This window comes from Marmota monax, unplaced genomic scaffold (assembly GCF_021218885.2).
Source record: "Marmota monax isolate L192 unplaced genomic scaffold, Marmota_monax_Labrador192_F-V1.1 WCK01_AAM20220418_F8-fsc00102, whole genome shotgun sequence".
Lineage (NCBI taxonomy): Eukaryota > Metazoa > Chordata > Mammalia > Rodentia > Sciuridae > Marmota > Marmota monax.
Window position 1 is genome coordinate 6331788 of NW_026692494.1, and position 18327 is coordinate 6350114.

The window sequence follows — 18327 nt, forward strand, 5'->3', positions numbered from 1 at the left end:
CCCCGCCCCGGCTTCCTCTTTCAGGAGCCGCGAAGTCCACACCCCGCGGGTGGTGATGCGCTCTCAGTGTACACAGCACGGCATCTCAAGTGTACACAGCAAGGCACTCAGCGACGACCACAGGGATGCTGACCTTCAACTCAAACACACCCACCCAGCTGCCAGTAGGAGCGCACAGACCCCCGTGCGCGGGATAGCTGGGGTACGGATTTTCATGAGCACTCAGATGAGGCAGAGGGCTGGAGCCTCAGGCCCGGAGGCGACAGAGGCACCCCCTCCAGCTGCAGGTACACCCCTCCCCCACTTTTCTGGTCACTGGCCTCAGCTCAGCTCCCCCCTGTCTCCCATTCCTGCTCTCCAGGTCCCGAGCCCACAGCTGGTCTATCAGAACACCCAGGGTGCCACTGGATACGCAGGGTGGGGTGTGCACCCACAGAGAGCCGGCAACAGCTTGGACCAGTGTCCACAGGGTGCACCCATCTTCTCCCCAGCAGGCCCCCCAGTCTGAGGTCTTTCTCCTCCCCCGTCAGCTCCCCTCTCTGAATTCTCCTGGTAATCTAAAAGCCCGACCCCTTTGCCCTCTGCACCCCTCACTCTCACTGACCTCGGGTGGGAGAGGTGGCTCTTGGGCGCACAGGCCAGAAAGGCCACAACCCCTGGAGCCAGGTCTAGCTCTCCAGGCCCTGGGTCCAGCTGCAAGCCCAGTCAAGCAGCCCGTTGAGGACTTTCTGCCCACCACTCACTGTTCTGCTGGCTGGGGTCTGGAAGAACTGGTCCACTAGTTATGTAGGCTTTGGGTAGCAAAGGGGGGTACTCCAGCCTCCTCTAAGCTGCCTAGGATATTCCCAAGCTCTGGCCTCATACCCACTTCATGGTCAGTTGCCCTTAGGTGCTAGACCCATGTGGGCAGCCTGGTACCTGCGGCCAGACTTCTAGAAAGCCCATTCTGCATGCTTCATCCCCAGGATCACCAGCACTGAGTGGGTTCAAGCGTGTAAATGTGCTCACACATGCCCCACAAATCTCCTGTGATCACAAACACACACACTCCCCACTCACACTGCGTGACCAGGGTGTATGTGTAGTCTGCCATACAGACACAGAGGTTCACATCTTCTCTCCAGTCTTCTCTCTCTCTTTTTTTTAAATATGTTTTTAGATGTATGGACCTTTATTCTATTCATTTACTTATATGTGGTGCTGAGAATTGAACCCAGTGCCTCACACAGGCTGGGCAAGCACTCTACCACTGAGCCACAGCCTCAGCCCCAGTCTTCTCTTTACTTGCTCCAGGGTAGTGGGTGCTCTGGGGGCTGATGTTGGCTCCTGGGGCTCTCCTGCCCCAAGGGGAGGCAGGCTCAGAGCATGGTCTCCATCACTAGGGTGTCTGTCGTGGCCTGGCCAAGGCCTTTGGGATGCTCAGAGCCTGCTGCAGGCTCCGCCTCCACTCCTTCCTGGTCTTCCTCCTCCTTCCCCTGGTCCTCGGAGAAGTGCAGGAAGACCTGGCAGGTGGGTGGTCCAGAGAGGACAGGATGGACAGGAGGGGCTGTCAGCCCAGGACCCTGGCCCCAGCCCCTCCCCAGTCCCAGCCCGACACTGTGGTCACCTCCTCCAGTGTGGTCTGGCTCACAGAGAAGTCCTCCATGCCATGGTCTGAACCATGGGCTGCCAGCTCTCCAAAAATGTGTGCCAGGGCGCCGCGCTCTCCCTGTGGCAGCTGGAAGCGTAGGCGACCCCCATGCGCTTCTCGCAGCTCGGCCCCCGGGAATGCCGCCACCACAAAGGCTATCGCTCCCTCGTGCCGGTCCACGGGCACCCTCAGGGTCAGTGTGTGGCCAGCACCGAATCTGGAGTGGGTGGGGACAAGGCTACCAGACAGGCCCCCGCCCTGCCCAGCCCAGCGCACGACCCCGCCCACACCGGCTAGCCTCCAGCCTCGCCTCTTCTGCCTGGCCGCACCTGACACACATCCGCTCCCTGCGCGGCGCCCCGCCCGCACTCGTGCTCCTCGCCCCGCCCCTGCAGCCCCCCCCAACCCTCCAGACCTCGCTTCCGGGCACCCGCAGCTCCTCCCACGCGCCACGGCCACGCCCACCCGCCGCCAGCGGCCCACCACCCGCCGCGCTCTGACTTGCCTCTGCTGGCTCCTTAGTCCTTCTAAACCCACCCGCAACCTCGCGCTCATCAATCGGATCAAGTGTCCCCTCGCCCCAGTACTGCGGCCCTCAGCAAACCCCGCCTGGCCCCCTTCCTCGTCCCTCCTGCTGTCTGTAATCCTGGCCACTCTACGGCTTTAGCCGCTGGGCTCCAGGTCTGAACACTCATCCCACCTTCCTGTCCGCCCACCTGCCCAGAGGCCTCTCGCTCACCTGCGCTTGAGGTGCTGCGTGCTGCCCAGGCAGCGGAACCGCCCGTTCACCATGATGGCCAGGCGCGTGCAGAGCGCCTCGCACTCCTCCATGCTGTTGGCGGCCGGTTCGTGAGCGCCGACCCGCGCTGCGCTACACTGGCCAGGGCCCTCCCCTCCACCCTTTTCTGGACATTTTCGCTGGGCCCAAACTGCCTGGTTCCTGGGGCTGGGTACCACCACCGTGTGTCCTTACACCTGGGCCCGCCATCTTCCTTCCCTCCCCCTGTCCCCCCGCTAGGGTCAGGACCTTCCCATCCGCTATGACCCTGTGCTCTGGACAGCCTTCGGAGGCACCTCCTCCACCTGGAGCCTGGGCCAGTCACCTGTGCGAGGTGAGCACCACGGAGCGGCCCTGGCGCACCACGGCCAGAAGGCTGTTCCAGAGGAAGCGCCGCGCGCCGGGGTCCATGCCTGTGGTGGGCTCATCCTGGGACGGAGGAAAGGCCCTAAGCCTGGTCCTGCCGGGGGTCCCAGCCCGGCCCCACGCCAGATCCCGCCCCACGTACCAGGAAGACCACAGCGGGATCCCCAACGAGCGCCACGGCTGTGGCCAGCTTGCGTTTGTTGCCCCCACTGTAGGTGCCCGCGAGTCTGTCGGCGTATCGCGGGAGCCCCAGGCGCGCCAGGCCCCAACTGGCAGTCTACGGAGGCCGGCAAGAGGGACACGTTGGGGGACCAGGCGAGCTGGGTGGTACCAGTGGTGGTGGGGTGGGGCCACAGTGGGTGAGCATGGGGCAGGGTCAGAGGAGGCTGGGATGGGGACCAAGTGGACATAGGGCAGGGCACAGTGATGGTGGAGCAGGGCCAGCGGTCGGGGGGGGGGGGGTACAGTGGACGTGGGATGGGGCCAGGAGAAAAGAGCAGGGATGGGTGAAACCTGGGAGTGGACCGAGACACAAGAAGGGGACCTTAGGCGAAAGGCGAGAAGACCTAGGCCGGGGTCCCAGCCGGAGGCGTCAAGGAGGGAGAACACCAGGCAAAGGCGGGAAGGGGCCTGGGCCAGGTGAGCACAGCAGCTGGGAGCACCGTGCGGGGGTGGGGTGGGCCCTCTGATCCTGACCGAATGCTGAAGGACCAAGGCTGAGCACCTGAGGGCGGGGAGCAGGGTGGGGCGGAGTCAAGAGCACGAGAGCTGGGGTGGGGTGCTGGGGGGGAACCGAGGAGGGGGGCGGAGCTCACCCCTGCCACCAGGGCCTCAGGGACGCCTCGCAGGCGTGCAAACAGCTCTAGGTGTTCGCGGCCAGTCAGCAGCTCGAAGATGGCGTCTGACTGCGGGCAGTAGCCCATGTGGCAGTGCGCGGCGGCTGGTTCCTGGGCCACGCTGCAGGTGGGAGTAGAGGGCGCAGAACTGGCTAGTTACTGGTCACACTGGAGGCACACACAGGGGTCTCAGGGCCACCACCCAGGACTACTCTGGTAAGGGACAGGAGGGTCTCAGGGCCTCCTCCATGAGCATGGTGTGGGAGGACCAGGAGCATAGCTGGTCGTGGGGGAGGTCCACACTGCCCCCACCTGGAGCCCCCTACCTGGAGCCCCCTACCTGTGACCTGCCAGCACAGCCTCGCCCATGCTGGGCAGTGTGTCCCCGGTCAGCATGCGGAACGTGGTGGTTTTCCCGGCTCCATTCACACCGAGCAGTCCGAAACACTGCGGGATGCCGGAGATGGTGCTGGGGAGGCCCAGCCCTGACCCCCACCTCGGGTTCCCCTGGCAGCAGCCCTAATGGCTCAGGGGGACCAGCCCTGTCCTTGTGTTTTTGGTGCCTGGTGGCAGCCTTGAGTTCTGGCGTGGGCGGCTGTGGGCGAGGTGGAGCCTGGGACAGACCCTGGGGTAGTGGAGAGGCACCACACTGTTCTTCAGCGGGGAATGTTTGGGCCTTCTGTTTACCGACTAGGGTAGGTATCCCACAAAGCCCATACACAAGTGTGGGCACAACAGACTTCCAAATGTTTGCTGGCACGGGGTGAGCACAGCGATGCTTCATAAATGTAAGCATGCAGCAGGTGCTTAATTAATGAGGATATGTTGGCTCAAAACAGGAGTTCAAATCCTGGCACCCAGTAAGTGCGCAGTAAGCGGTGGTGGGCAGCAGCCCTGCAGTGATGTGCAGCCTCCCACCACCCCAGCACCAGGTCCTTCACGGGGACTCACCTCACCTGGGGGGATCCCCAGGCACAGGCGGTGGACAGCTGGCATCCTCTGCCCATGGTACACCTAGGAGGAGGCAGGTCCCTGAGAAAGGGGGGTGGCCAGTGGGAGCCCCCGCCCGGCTCTCTATGGCCACACCTACCTTGGTCAGGTCCCTGAGAACCAACACATCCCCCTCGGTGGCCCCTCTGGCCACCCGCTGCCGCTCGTGGGCCACATCCTCATCCTCCTCTCCCAGGGGCGGCCGTGTCCTCAGCTGGGGTCTGAAGACAGAGACACGCGTGGGTCCCAGGCAGGTCCCTGGCCCTGCCACCCCACCCTGCTCCCCACTGACTGTGGCAGGAGGCGGCCGAGGTGCTGCAGCAGGAGCGTGAGCAGGAGGAAGAGGGGCCCCTGCACAGACATGGCCAGCAGGTTCTTGCCCACCACCTCCCAGCGCAGGGGCGACTGGAATTGCCCGTCTCCTGTGGGGAGAGGAAGGGAGGACTCTGTCCCAGGGAGTTGTGTCCTCCCCATCCGGCTCACCTGGATTCTCAAGGTAAAAGTCAAAGAAGACCTGGGGGACTCATGGGCATAGAAAATACAGGTCGGCCACCCCCCCCCCTTATTTAGGTCATTAGATTTCTAGTGATGTGCCCCAAGATAAAATCAACTTTTACGACTTCTTTTCTACACCTCTGACTGGGCCCAACCTTGAGGCCACCTAGGGTGTCTCTCCCTGGAGGCCGTTGGTCTCCACTCTGTGTAACTGACTCTAGGATGGCACTTTTGAGGGCGCTGACCAGTCTCACAGGGCAGGAAGTTCTCACCCAGGCGCTCAAAAGCGTCAGCCGTGGCCTGGTTCCGCACCAGATCGATGAGCCCCCGGCCCAGGCAGAAGTGGGGGAAGACCAGGAAGATGCGTTTCAGGATGCGGCTCACCTCCTTCAGCTTCTGCTTGGGGGCAGGAAGAGGCAGTCGCGTCGGGAGCTGAGGCCACACTGCAGCCCAGCCCCAGCCCCACCCTGCAGAGCCCAACCTGATCCGAGAAGAGCTCCAGCACAAAGGTAGCCATGCTGCCGTTGATGCCCACAAAGAGGTTGATGCAGGTGAGCACGACGTAAGCCGTGCTGGGCACGGAGAAGAAGAAGGAGGCCGGGTACATGAGTGGCGTGATTGACCAGCTGCAGGGCGACAGGACCTCACTGGGCATCCCTGGGAGGAGCAGGCCTCCCAGCGGGCCTCTGATCATGCAGATCCGGGCGGACTGAGCTTTTAAGGCCACGGTGGAGATGACTGACTGGAAGGCTCCCAGGTTCCCACCAAGCTCTGCCTCGGCCCTCAAGAGCTGCTGCAGGGTCCCGTCTCCCTCGGTGCAGGGGTGAGGGCATAAGAAGGAGCCTGAGGGACGGGGACCTCACCCATACAGTAGCAGCAGCAGCAGGAGGGCAGGCAGGTTGGCAGGGGCCACATACGCCTTGTGCTGGAAGACCAGGAAGATGAGCACCACGATGCACACAGCCACCAAGTAGTTACACTGCACAGAGATGGACGCCGCCCTCCTCAGCCACCAGGGCAGGACAGCCACCCTCAGCCCTGTGACCCCTCTGCTTCCTACTTTTTGGACAGGAGAACACGATGTGTCCCACGGTCCCCAAGACCTCACCCACGCGTGACAAGTCCCAGCCCAGAAGGGCCAAAGGGCAGCGAGCCCCCCACTCCTGGGCAGCCCCCGCACCATGTCCCAGACAAAGTTGCCCAGCCAGTAGAGGGCGGGGGGCAGACCCCCGACGAGCTGCAGGTGTTTGGCTCGCGTGACGCGCTCCTCAATGAGGACGAGGGTGAAGCTGGCCGGGACGAAGGACATGGCGAAGACCACACAGATGGAGACGAGCACGTCCACGGACGAGGCCATCCTGGGGGTGAGGGCACGAGGCTGCTCAGGGCCTGGCCACGCGTGCCCCGCAGGGACGAGGCTCCTGGGCCACCGTGGGTGGCGGAGAGGGCCTGAGCCACGTGGGGAGGGGTGGTGGAGCTGCTTGGCAGGAGACGTTGCCCGGGAGGACAACGGGCGGGACAGGGACACGTGGAGTCTGGGGGGGCTGGAGCGCGGGGGCTGGAGGTGGCCGGTATGCGGCCTCGGAGCAGGTCGCGGCCCTGGATGCCACGCTGCGGCCACGCTGGCCTGCACCTCAGAGCCACGGAGGTGGGCGGGTGCGGACTCACAGGGCAGCCTCGGACAGCTGCTCCTTGGTCAGGTTCAGGGGGTGGTTGAACGTAGTGATGCTATAGGCCTGGTGGGCGGTGCCCCGGGGCAGGTGGGCCTGCAGGAGTGCATTGTTGGCTCGGTTGACAAAGGCCACCATGGAGTGCCAGCCCTTGTTGTTGAACCAGATCTGTGGAGGCCACAGGGTCAGGGTGGCCAAGGCTGGACCCTCAGGGCCATCCAGCCGCCACCCTGGGTTCTCACCTTGAGGCTGTGGTGAGCATCCAGGCTGTGAGCCCACGCTGAGAGGTTGTGCAGGACATGGTCCAGGGCCCCGCCTGGCCGGGGACTCAGCAGGGCCCTCAGCTGCTCCACAGAATGGGCCACTTCCGTCCCTGAAGGCAGGTCTGGGTCTCGGCCCCCCAGTGAGAAGCCCCCATACCTGGGGGGCACAGAAAGAAGAGCTGAGGGCCAGGGGGGTGCGCAGTGGGGCCAGCAACCCCAGGTCCCTCCTTACCTGACCTCATCCACCCACTTCTTAGTATTGAGGCTGTGGAGGACACAGACAGGGAGGGGTGATAGAGGCGCAGGGTCAGGCTGGGCATCTGGACCTGCCCCAACACCCCTGCCCAGGCCCACCCGGCCCGAGGCCCAGCTGCAGCAGGCCGGGTGCCATGTGGTGCTTACCCCTGGCGCACCAGGCTTGGGTAGGTCTTCACCAGGAAGTCGGACAGATTCCGGCCCGTCAAGTTTTGGACCACCTCCCCAGAGCTGGCCACTGCCTGGGGCGGTGGGAGGCCACCAGCTGCAGCCGGACAGTCGGGCAGCAGGCGGCGGGCACCAGGCTGGCTGCACTGGCAGGCTGGGGATGGAGACTCTGGGGTCCAGTTGCCACGGGCCATGACCCTGGCCACATCAGCAGTGGCCTCAGGGACTGAGAACAGGCAGGAGAGGGCCCCTGGGCACTCGGGCGGCCTGTGGGTCAGGGTGCAGGGCTGTGGGCACCCACTGCCTGTTCTCTGGAAGCACGGTGGCTCCCAGCTCCCATGTGCCACGGCAGGGGGTACTCCCCACCACAGCCCCGAGGGGACCTGGGGCCAGAGGGGGTCCAGGCAGGGGGTACTCCCCACCACAGCCCTGAGGGGACCTGGGGCCAGAGGGGGGCCAGGCAGGAGGTACTCCCCACCACAGCCCTGAGGGGACCTGGGGCCAGAGGGGATCCAGGCCAGGCCTCACCTGTTGGAGGTGTTCTGCAGGTGGGGCTCCTCCAGTCCTGCCTGCCCCAGCAGCGCCTTGAGCAGGTGGCCATACTTGGGGTCCCCCTGGGTGTCCTCACTGTGTGTGTGCAGATCAGAGCTGTGTCCCCAGGTGGCAAGCCCTCCCTCCACCAGCCCCTCTCCTCTGCACTCACCTGAAAAAGGACACCTGGGCACCGTACATGGCAGGACTGAGCCGCAGAGCCGGGTAGTGCCCAAAAGGAGGCACGATGAGGCTGAACAGCAGGGCCAGGCCCACAAAGAGGGCGGGCAGCACAATCTGGAGGGGCATCCCATCAGCTGCCACTTCCACGACCCTCCAGGCTTGCTCATACCCTTCCCTGCTCCCGCTCTAGAACCACCCAGGGCTCCCTAGTGTCTTCAATAAATATGCACAGGATGAAGCTATTGAAGCGAACACTGAGGGGATGGCCAGAGGAGTCACCAGGGACTCTCCAGCACCCTCCTTTGTCCCAGGGCCCCCTCACCTGTGCAAACAGGCCCCAGCGGCTACGGCAGGCAAGTAGACAGCGCTTGAGAAGTAGGGCTCGGAGCTGCTGACGGGTCAGTGCCCAGCCCTCTACCCGTCCTGCAGTGGCTGGCGCAGAACTCTGCAAGGCCTGGGTCTCTGGGGCCGACCCAGCTGTCGGGGATGGGAAGGTCAGTGCTCTGGTGGTGGGGACCTTGGGGGATTATGGGGTGAGGGACTCACCCAGCTCCCCACTGTCCAGGGCTGGTTCCTCTGGCATGATCGTGGTCCCCAGGGTCCCATCTGGGACAGCCAGGTGCACACAGGCATGCTGCCCAGGGCTGCCATCTGCAGGGCCAACGGGGAAGGGGTAGTATTAGTGTTGTTGGGGCCAGGGTCAAGGGTCATGGGTGGAAAGGTCAGGACTCAGGCTCTGCACTGGGGTAGACTCAGCCAGGCATCAGCTTGGCTTGAGATGAGAACCTGCTCTGGACCCAGGTTGGGGGTAAAGGTCACAAAGCTGCAGCCACACCTTCTGGGTTTGTGTCCGAGGCACAGTCCTCTGTCACCTTCAGGAAGATCTGGGGAGACAGCACAGGGGCTCAGGGTTGGGACCTGAACACTGGGACCTGCCACCTCAAAGGGCTTCTGAGCCTCCCCCACTCCTGGCGCGGTCTCCCCCAGGAACGCCCCTCCTCACTCCCCCGCGTAGCAAGCTCTTCTGCGTCCCCCAGGCTGCCCTCCTGGGCCCCAGGACTCCCACTGGCCCGCACCTCCTCGAGGCTGGTGTCTGAGATCCCATAGCCACTGAGGCTCAGCGCCCCCAGCTGCTCATCCAGCTCCCGGAAGAGCCCGGCAAAGCCGCCATCCAGGGCACCCACGTAGGGCAAGGCCAACACCAGCTCGTGGGGCAGCTCTTCCACCAGCCGTGCCCCAGGCACCCAGCGCCGCACCAGGGCCAGGAGCTGAGGGGCACCTGCGTGAATGAGGTGCATCTAGGCCCTGAGGCCCGGGAGCCCCTCTCCCACCCGTCTCCTTGGGGAGGGGCCGTCCCTAGGGGCGGAGCTCAGGGCCAAGAACTTGAGGGCAGGGCTGGCTCAGGGTCCCTGGTCAGGTGGGCCTGTGTCCGGCTCAGCCCAGGACAGGTCAAAGGTAAGGGCCAGAGTGTGGCTGGCTCAGCCAAGTTCAGGCACCTTCTGACACAGCCCAGGTTGGGGCACTGGAGTCTTGTTGCCCTGAACAGGACTCTGCTGCCCGCTCCCTGCCCGGGGGCCTCCCACCCAACTCACCCGCAGTGCTGCCCTGGCCAGAGCCCCTGCCGTCCTTCAAGTGGGTGTCCTCCTCATCCTGCAGACAGAGGGGCAGCCACAGATGTGGCCATCAGGCTGGACAGACCCATGGGGGGTCAGGGCAGGGCCTAGCTCTGGTCCTCACCTTCACAGCACTGGCCAGGGGCTGGGGACTCTTCACCAGTGTCAAGTAGTAGCCAGAGCCCAAGTGACGGCGCAGGAAGAGTGGGGACCCACAGCAGCACAGGCGGCCACCTGCCACCATGGCCACCCGGTCTCCCAGGAGCTCGGCCTCATCCAGGTGGTGGGTAGAGAGGATCAGCGTGCGACCTGCACACAGGGCCCAGCCCCAGGTGTTGCTCTAGCTGTGGTCTCTGCTGGTAACCTCCTGCCCACGGCTCCAAGCTCCTCTCACCTCTCAAAACCCGGCCCGGCACTCCCACGTCAGACGTTCTGGGCCCTGAGGCACGGTCCAGGGGAACCTCAAGCCACCCCCCACTCTCACCTTCCCGGTACTTGAGCAGCAGCTCCCAGATGCCTCGGCGGGATGTGGGATCAACACCAGCTGTGGGCTCATCCAGGATGACCACCCGAGTGTGACCCACAAAGGCCATGGCCACGGACAGCTTCCGCTGCATCCCACCTGGTGGGTTGGAGGATCCTGGCGTGACCCTCCCTGCGGTGGGTATGGCTGCCTGTCCTCTCCACCCACGGAGACCTCAAGGCCTGGCTCCTCCTGGTCCCCAGATCCGTCCCTGGGCTTCTCAAGACCCTGACCCTGTGGAGCTGGCCTCCCCCGTCTGGGCTCACCAGAGAGGTGGCGTGTCTGAGTCCACCGCTTGGGTACGAGTCCCACGTCCTGCAGCAGACGCTCCTGCTCAGAGCCCACCACTGTGGCACGCGAGCCCTTGAGCTGCCCGTAGAACCACAGATGCTCCTCCACAGTCAGCCTGCGGCGAGGGGGGCGATGGCCACCATGGAGGTCCTGAAGCCGGCCCAGCCCACCCACAGGCACTCCAGGACATACATGTCAAACAGCACGTTGTACTGCGGGCAGACCCCCAGGTGGGGCCGGATGGCCTCCATGCTGGACTGGACGTCATGGCCCAGGACAAAAGCTGAGCCACCACTGGGCGGGAAGAGGCCGCTCAGGATAGACCTGGGGGGAGGCGGGAATCTGAGAGCAGCCTGTCACCAGGAGAGGGGCTGCAAGCACTTACAGAGCACCTACTTATGCTCACCCAAGGGGCACAATGTCTGCACTTGACAGAGGAGGCGAACTGTGCTGAGAAGACGCCTGTCCCAGGCCCATCCTGGGGGAGGGAACTGGGGTCTGGTCCTGTGCACCGCCCCCTCCCCATGTTGGCAGAAAACTCTGACCCCAGACGCCTTCCCCACTGACAGACAGACAGGGAAAGAGGAGGGAGGCTGCTCACAGCGTGGTGGTCTTGCCCGCCCCGTTGTGGCCCAGGAATGCAGTGATCTGGTCCTGGTAGAAGTCCAAGTCGAGCCCACGCAGGGCTGGCTGTGGGCAGCCGGGAAAGTGCTTCTCCAGCCCTCGAACAGAGACTCCAGGGCTCAGGCCCGGGGGCGCCTCCTCCACCAGCCCTGAGGAGGGAGGCAGTCAGCTGTGGGGCCCTAGGGGCCCCAACAGCAGGGTGAGGAATCAGGGAACTGTGAGGCTAGGGACGGTAGGAGGGGCCTGAGTTGTGTGCAGGGGCTGGGGAGGATCTGATCTGGGGGAACCTGGCTTTTCATGGGGAGGAGTGGGGAGTCCAAACCGGGAAGCAGCTGTTAAGGCTTATAGGGCCTCACCCCTTGGGTCCTGCGGGGCAGGGATGGGGTCGGGACCCTTGGGGGGTCCAGGCCCACACCAGTAGCTCCTCCGAAAGGGAAAATTCCACGGTTCGGGGATCCCGTACTGGCCTGGGGGAGAGAGGCTAAGTCGTGCTAACTCCCTGTGGAGTGTGCCAACTTCCAGCCACACACCTGGAGTCCAGACATCCAGGCAGGTGGTGGCTCTGCCTTTACAGGCAGCTACCTGTGCGAAAGTGCCAGGAAACACCACCCTCACCACCGGATGCACGGCTCCAGGTACTTCATGGCAGGGAGGCACCACCCGAAGGGACAGTCTTTTGTGCTCAGGCAGCAGCCGGAGACACTGCCCCACTCCGGACCTAACTAGGTGTCTCCAGGTAGATGACCCAGACCTCCCGTGGGCACTAGGGCCCGTCTGAAGCCCCACCCACTATGGCCTACCTGGGCACACAGCCTCCAGGTACCAGATGATGAAGCCATAGAGGGTGGCGTCCAGCAGCAGGAGGCCTGAGACCTGCGCCAGGCTGAAGACATCTGCCGCTGGTCCACGGCCCAAGTTGTGCCACTGTGCGCCCTCACCCTGCTCCTCCAGCAGGGCCAGGCTCTCGCACCCGAAGCCGAAGGCCACTGGCGACAGCAGGCTCTGTAGGGGAGTGGGTGGGTCAGAGGGTGGCCTGGTCCTTGGGTGTGCCCGCCAGGCCCGACCGGCCCTCACCAAGGCCACGCGGCCACCCGTGGGCAGCCTGTCCCTCCAGGCAACACAGAGCACGTAGGGCAGGTACAGTGAGAAGTAGGCGAGGCCTCCACAGGCGGCCGCCAGGTTGGCACGCGAGAAGAAGATGCTCAGCAGAAAACTCTGGACCACGGTGGCTACCGCGAAGGCTGCCAAGAACAGGAAGACCACGGCCGGGTGGCTGTAGGGAAGGATGTCCCCCACCTGTGGAAAGCAAAGGAGTCCAGGATTTGGCCCTGCCTCCTGCTTATAACCCTTGCACGCGCCCCTCCTGGGCCCAGAAGGCGGGGGCGCGCTCACCTTAAGCACCAGAACGAGCAGCGCAGCGCTGAACAGGAAGGGCCCGAGGCAGCTGAGAAACCAGCCGAGCCAGAGCACCGCGCGGCTGAGTCCCATTGCGCGCATGGTGTCGCGCAGCCGCGTCTCCTTCTCCCGCACCACGGCCTTGACGGTCAGCGCCACTGAGTAGATCCAAGCCAGCGTCAGGAACAGCGGCAGCGACCGGCTCAGCACACGCAGGAACCTGAGGAACGCGACACTGTGGTGGATCTGAACACCCTGCGGAGCTCCCGTGTCCACCTGGCAGGACCGTTCGCCTGGGAACCCAAGGCTCAGCCGTGGCGAAGATGCCTCGCCCCCGGGACTGGCGCCTAGGAATTAAGTGCGGAGGGGCGCGGCGCTCACACGTCGTCCACGTAGCACGGGTAGGGCATCTGCTGCAGGTAGAGGCCAGCGCGGGGGTCCGTGCCGCTGAGCACGCGCACAGCAGCGCGCTCCAGCAGGTCCTGCAGATACACGAAGCCGCCCCACACATAGCGCAGGTCAGTCAGGGGGTCCGCGGCCGGGCCAGGGTCCCAAAACCTGCGAGAGGGGAGTGGCGGTCAGCTGTAGGGAAGTGCTGGAAACTCTAAGGACCCGTCTTTCTCAGCTTGATCTGCACCTTGCGGTTCAGTTACGCACCAGCCACGCCCACCACTGCCCTCAGCCCGGACCTACTTCTGTCTCATCCCAGCCTAGGCCACGCCCACAGCGCCTAGGCGCCTAGGCGCCCAGCTTCTGTCTAGGCTGAAGGTCCACCAAACTCTTGCTCCCTCCCACCTGTCCCTGATCTTATTGGTCCTGGTAACATCATCGATGTCCATGCGGATCTTGATTCGCACGTGGCCGTGGCCAGGGCCCAGGTCTGGGGCTGGCTTCTTTGAGGAGTCTGCCGGGTCCTCAGGCTCCAGGAAGACGATGCCGGCCCAGAGGCGGTGCTCGGCCAGCAGCTGCAGGGCCCGCGACACCAGGGCTGCCTCCGAAGGCGAGGCCTCCAGCTTGTCCAAGGACACACACTAGGGGTATGAATCCCAGGAGCTGGGGTCTGCCCAGCAGGGTATGGAGGACCCCATCGGGGTCAAGGCAGACTCCTCCCCAGGACCTCCAACTACGTTCCCCCTCAGACCTCTGTGAAGCCCAGGGTATCTGTGACCAGGCCCTCTGCCGGACAGATCCCACCTCCCCCAGGGCAAGATTTGCCTCCACCTTCGGATCCCCAGGTTAGCCTTGCCTCCTCTCAATGACTCAGACCCCCAGGCAGATGGCTCACTTCCATGACTTGGCCTAGTGTGCCCATCAGATGTCCCACATCAGCGTGGGCATCGCGCCAGCTGTAGCCACCCATGCTGGGGTCCAGAAAGGACTGCAGGGCCTCCGTCGGGTCTGGGCCTCCTGGTCCTGGCTGCCACCCCGATTTGTCCGGCCTTTGAAGGAGCCTCTGGGGGGTGTCAGGTGAGGAAAGGTCTGTATCAGGCACCCCTTCCTGTCTGTGGGGGCCCATCTGCCCTCCCACCACAACTTTCAACTTCCACCTCCATGCCCTGACCCCGCATGGCACCCCCACACCGTGGACCCTCACCCTAGCCCACCTGCAGAATAGCCACATTGGCACTGTTGTTCATGAAGTCAAAGAGTTGGGGTCCCAGCACCCCCCAGACCTCCTGGATATCCCTCAGCAGAGCCAGCTCCTCGAAGGTCCGGTTGACCTGCAGGGAGGCAGCACAAGACCCGTCCTGGCCCTTCCCACTCACCACTTGCCACCCTCTGGGGACCCCTGCTGAATCCTGGCCCCGGGGCCCTGCTTCCATCTGTGCCTCTGAGCCTGTACCTGCTGGTCTCTGACGGCCAACAAACTCATACTTCTTCAGAATGCAGCTTCCGAGACCTTCTGGCCTGGCTGTGACACACCTGGCCAGATACCGGGTGGTGTCTGGCCACTTCCCTCCCGCCTGGCACAGTGCCCTCACCTGGGCCATGAGCTGCCGCGTGAAATTCGTGTCAGGTGCAAATAGCAGTTTCCCCAGGATCAGCGGTTTCAGGCGCCTCCAGAGCAGGCGGGACAGTGGGTGGTCTCCCAGAGCCCCCATCAGCTCAGAGCAGGCAGGGCCTGGGGTGGGGGTGCTGTGAGGCCTTGCCCTCTGCCCTCTGCCCTCCGCCCCACTTCCCAGGTGGGGAAACAGGCCATTCACTTACTCAGGCCTTTGTCCGGCAGGTTTGGTGCTGGGTCCTGCCCCACCAGCTCCCTCAGGTCGCCAGCCTCGTACCAGTTGAGGGAGAGGCCCCCTGGGCTGCTAGGCCCCTTAGCACTGCAGAGGGCTTCTGACACCAGCTCCAGGGGGCCACCTGTCCCTCGGGGTCTCTGCAGCAGACTCCGAAGCTCCACCAGGCTGGGCAGCACCAGGAGCTAAGGCAAGGTCAACAGAGAGCACTGGCCATCCTCCCACAGCACCATCCATCTCCAGGCCTTACCCAGAGCAGGGACTCTGCCAGGAGCACCTGAACCCTCAAGAAATGTGCCCAGGCCATCCATCACCACCCCAACCCGGCTGGGGTCAAGGCTGGGTGGAGCCTCACCTCCTGGGCCAGGTCTTTGACTGCTTCCACAAAGCTGTCCATGGACTCCTGGACATGACCCAGGGCGCCCCCCAGGGATTCCTGTGGAGGAGACGGCAAGAACACCAATGGCCTCCTCTCTTCGTCCATCAGGTCTGTAGAGGCCCAGACCAGCACTTTACAAACAGGGAACTGAGGCTCTGAGAGGTACAGAGCCCAAGCTTCAGAACGGCTTTCCCCAGCTCCCCGCCTCAAGCCTCCCAAAAGGGGGGAGCAAGACAAAGTCAGGAGAGGCTGAGAGAGGGGGAGAGCACGTTCAGGAGTGGACTTGTATTTGGGAAGATGCTGTTCTTAGAATGTTCTGTCCAGAAAAGGCAGAAGGGGTAGGATTACAAGGGAGAACCCCAGTGGGCACACCTCCACCTGAAGCCACGCCTTGCTCTCCGAGCTGGGACCACGCCCAAGTCACTACGACATGCAGTGATTGGTCAGAGCCCCACGCTTCGGGACTGGAAGGCGTGGTCATTCAGAGCGGCTTCCCACAGTCCAGGACTTGTTCAGTGCACCCTGGAGTCTCCACCACCATGCTAGACAGGACAGGGGACACTGACTGCTCCAGGGGCCAGGCGCAGCCCTGGCAGGAGGCTGGAATCAGGCCCCTGCATGGTGAGCACTGAGGCTCCCTGAAACAATGCCCCAGAGGCCGCTGCTCCCACCCAGCCCTGCCTCACCTCCGGCAGCAGCATCCCCAGAAGCTCAGCGGCCAGTGAAGGACGCTCCTGCTGCCAGTCAGTCTGTGGAGGCCAGGCTGGAGGAAGGACACACAGAGGCACAGGGTTGGCAAGCCTCTCCTGAAACACCCCACTCCACCAGGGCCAGGCAGGCAGGCTGGGGCTCAGCGCTCAGCCCTCAGGGGCCCTCCCTACCTCTGCTGCTCATTGCCCTCAGCAGGGGCATCAGCTTTCCCAGGCCAGTCAGTGTCCTCTGGGCACTGGGACCCCCCAGTACAGTGCGTGCATCGGCCAGGAGCCGAGAGACCCTGGGGACAGAGTAGGGGAAGGAGGTGGGGTTTGGGGGGCACTCCTGGAGCACTGAGCCCATGGGGGCCCCACCCCATGCCTCTTGCTCACAGGGAGTCATTGAAGTTGCTCAGGAGCCTGGGATTTTCACCAGGCGTTGGCTGCGGGAAGCAGGAGTTGTTCACGTTGCAGATGAGGCCCTGGAGCCAGGGCACAGTGCCCGCGGACGGCAGTGGCTTGTTGGGGAAGTGGCCTGTGGGGAGATGCCAGCTCTGCCCACCTCTGCACCACCCCGCCACTGCACACCTCTAGCAACAGAGAGCTCCGCTGCAATCCTTGCAGCGGCTGCCCCTGGGCGGATGGGGTGGCCCATCGCTCCTCCCCAGACAGTGTCTGGCCACGGGGACTCACATTCGTGGTGCTCCAGTGGGGGGTGGGAGTGGCGGACAGCCACCAGGATGAAGAAGAGGAAGAGGGGCCACAGCAACTCGACCAGGAGCTGGATCTGAGCAAAGAATGGGTGGGAGATTGTGAGCCCACGGGGGACACCTGCCCAGCCCGCCCTGTTCCGCACCTCGGGGCAGTAGCGTACCGGCTGTCTCTTGCGATACATGAAATTCTTCCAAAGCAGCAACATCAGCTGTGTCCGGAAAGCCATGGTGAGACTGAACAGGGACGGAGGGGTCGGGACAAAGGTCAGAAGCGTCAGTCTGAGGACGTGCTGTGTGGCTGCCGACAACTGCCTGCGCCTCTCTGAACCCGTCTCCCATTCGACCCTGCAGGGCTCCCAGAAGTTCGGACCGAGCCAGGTGAAGAGCAGGTACTAGATCTAGGGACGCTCCTCGACCCAGAAGGAGTAAGCCAATGGGAACCCTGCCCGAAGCCGTCTTCGCAACCGATTGGTTGCCAGGGCTGTCGCTCTTAGGGGGCTACCGGCTGGGGTCAGAGAAGACCCTCCTGAATTCTTAAGGGGCGGAGCCTCGGCTTAACGCTTTCACTCCCAGGCCCCACCCCCAGGCTGTTTGCAGGTCCCATCTCCGCCCCATCCCCCAGACCTAGGCAAGGTTCCCTTTGGCCCTGTCGCCCAGTGATAACAGCAACGAATACTCACTGTGTTGGGCATGTCACACGCCCTGCTGGCAGTACTAGATTCTACTTCAGAAGTGGAAACTGAGCCCAAGAAGGGGCACGTACAGCGGGAGACCGAGCCCAGCTCTCCACCGCATCATGTATCATCTCTCTCCCAGAGCGCGGAGAGGCTCCAGCAACACCTGACCCTGTATTTCTCTAGGGACTGTTCAGCTCTGGGCTACTTTCTTGCACAAATGGGGAAACTAAGGCGCCCAGAAAGTCGGGAAGTTGCCAAAGGCCAACATCCATCTGGGGACTAGGACCTGGGACCGCGCGACCTCCACCTCCTCGCCAGGATTCTTTCTTAAGCAAGTGGCTTTTGGGATCTCTGGGGACCAACTCATTTACAAAGGGGTGGGGCTGGGATCTCTAAGTAGAAAAGGCACTGCAGGTGTATGTTGGCAAAGGTCCTCTCAAGTGACCCCCATGCCCACTTCTTCCTACTGAGCTTTAGTGGTCAATTCAGCGCCCCCAACACTCCCAGGAAGGAAAGGAAGGGTGAGTGGGATCGGAGCTCAGCCAGTACCTCTAATTCCCAGGGAAATTTGCCTTCCTCCCACCCCACCCCCACATTCTCGACTGTCGCCAGACAGTCCTCCTCTCCCGGTCCCCCTCACCGTTCCGGCCTCCAGCTCTGGCCCGCCTTCCCTCTGCTGCCAGGGGGCGTGGCCCCTTTAAGAGAAGTCCCCTCCGCAGGCTCAGCCCCGGCAGGCTCAGCGCCCCCCCCCACCCGCGGTTTACCGCCTTTGGCGTCCTGGTGCTCACGGCCGCGCCCTACACGCCCCGGCCCCGGCCGCTGCCATTGGCCGCTGTGCCCGCCAGTCATTGGCAGGCCCCACCGGAGCCCGGCGCGCGGAGGGTTAGGGCGGGATCACAGCGGGGCTCCCCAGCCGGCTTTCTTAAAGGGGCCGCGCGCCTCTTGCTGCGTCACTTGCGGGTGGCAACGCCACTAGTTCTTCCCACGGGGCCGGGCAGGGGACTGTCCCTGGGGAGCCTGG

The 18327-nt window shown here is 63.8% G+C and overlaps 1 protein-coding gene across 10 annotated transcripts; it reads right to left on the reverse strand.

Moving 5' to 3' along the window:
• Positions 1-1150: 1150 nt before the first annotated feature.
• Positions 1151-18022, reverse strand: Abca7 (ATP binding cassette subfamily A member 7). 10 transcript variants are annotated; one of them, XM_046444369.2, is made up of 47 exons: positions 17310-17907; positions 16791-16863; positions 16610-16703; positions 16310-16451; positions 16106-16218; positions 15911-15987; positions 15201-15281; positions 14820-15030; positions 14594-14733; positions 14216-14332; positions 13897-14064; positions 13407-13642; positions 12993-13169; positions 12609-12831; positions 12291-12512; positions 12017-12218; positions 11573-11683; positions 11194-11365; positions 10785-10916; positions 10568-10707; positions 10263-10400; positions 9903-10087; positions 9758-9815; positions 9242-9444; positions 9001-9049; positions 8712-8816; positions 8488-8642; positions 8155-8279; positions 7980-8078; positions 7431-7718; positions 7261-7293; positions 7008-7185; positions 6764-6933; positions 6276-6453; positions 5959-6074; positions 5577-5721; positions 5368-5491; positions 4893-5022; positions 4701-4821; positions 4562-4624; positions 3951-4057; positions 3590-3731; positions 2917-3051; positions 2734-2837; positions 2370-2462; positions 1607-1847; positions 1151-1502 (listed from the first exon to the last, which is right to left on the reverse strand). In XM_046444369.2, the coding sequence occupies exons 2-47, from the start codon at positions 16854-16856 to the stop codon at positions 1359-1361; spliced, it is 6453 nt and encodes a 2150-aa protein (XP_046300325.1). In that variant the 5' UTR covers positions 16857-16863; positions 17310-17907; the 3' UTR covers positions 1151-1358. The 10 variants fall into 10 exon arrangements, with proteins under 10 accessions (XP_046300325.1, XP_046300321.1, XP_046300324.1 ...); XM_046444365.2 differs by lacking the exon at positions 17310-17907 and adding an exon at positions 17947-18022 and having other exon boundaries at positions 14216-14733; XM_046444368.2 differs by having other exon boundaries at positions 6764-6861; positions 14216-14733; positions 17310-17908.
• Between the last annotated feature and the right edge of the window lie 305 nt (positions 18023-18327).

Coding starts and splice junctions, on each gene's coding strand:
- Abca7 (XM_046444365.2), bottom strand. CDS start 16,856: ATGGCTTTCCGGACACAGCTGATGTTGCTGCTTTGGAAGAATTTCATG. Junction 14,734..14,819: donor CCTGCCGGACAAAGGCCTGA/GTAAGTGAATGG, acceptor CCCCCACCCCAG/GCCCTGCCTGCTCTGAGCTG. Junction 7,186..7,260: donor AAGTGGGTGGATGAGGTCAG/GTAAGGAGGGAC, acceptor TGTGCCCCCCAG/GTATGGGGGCTTCTCACTGG.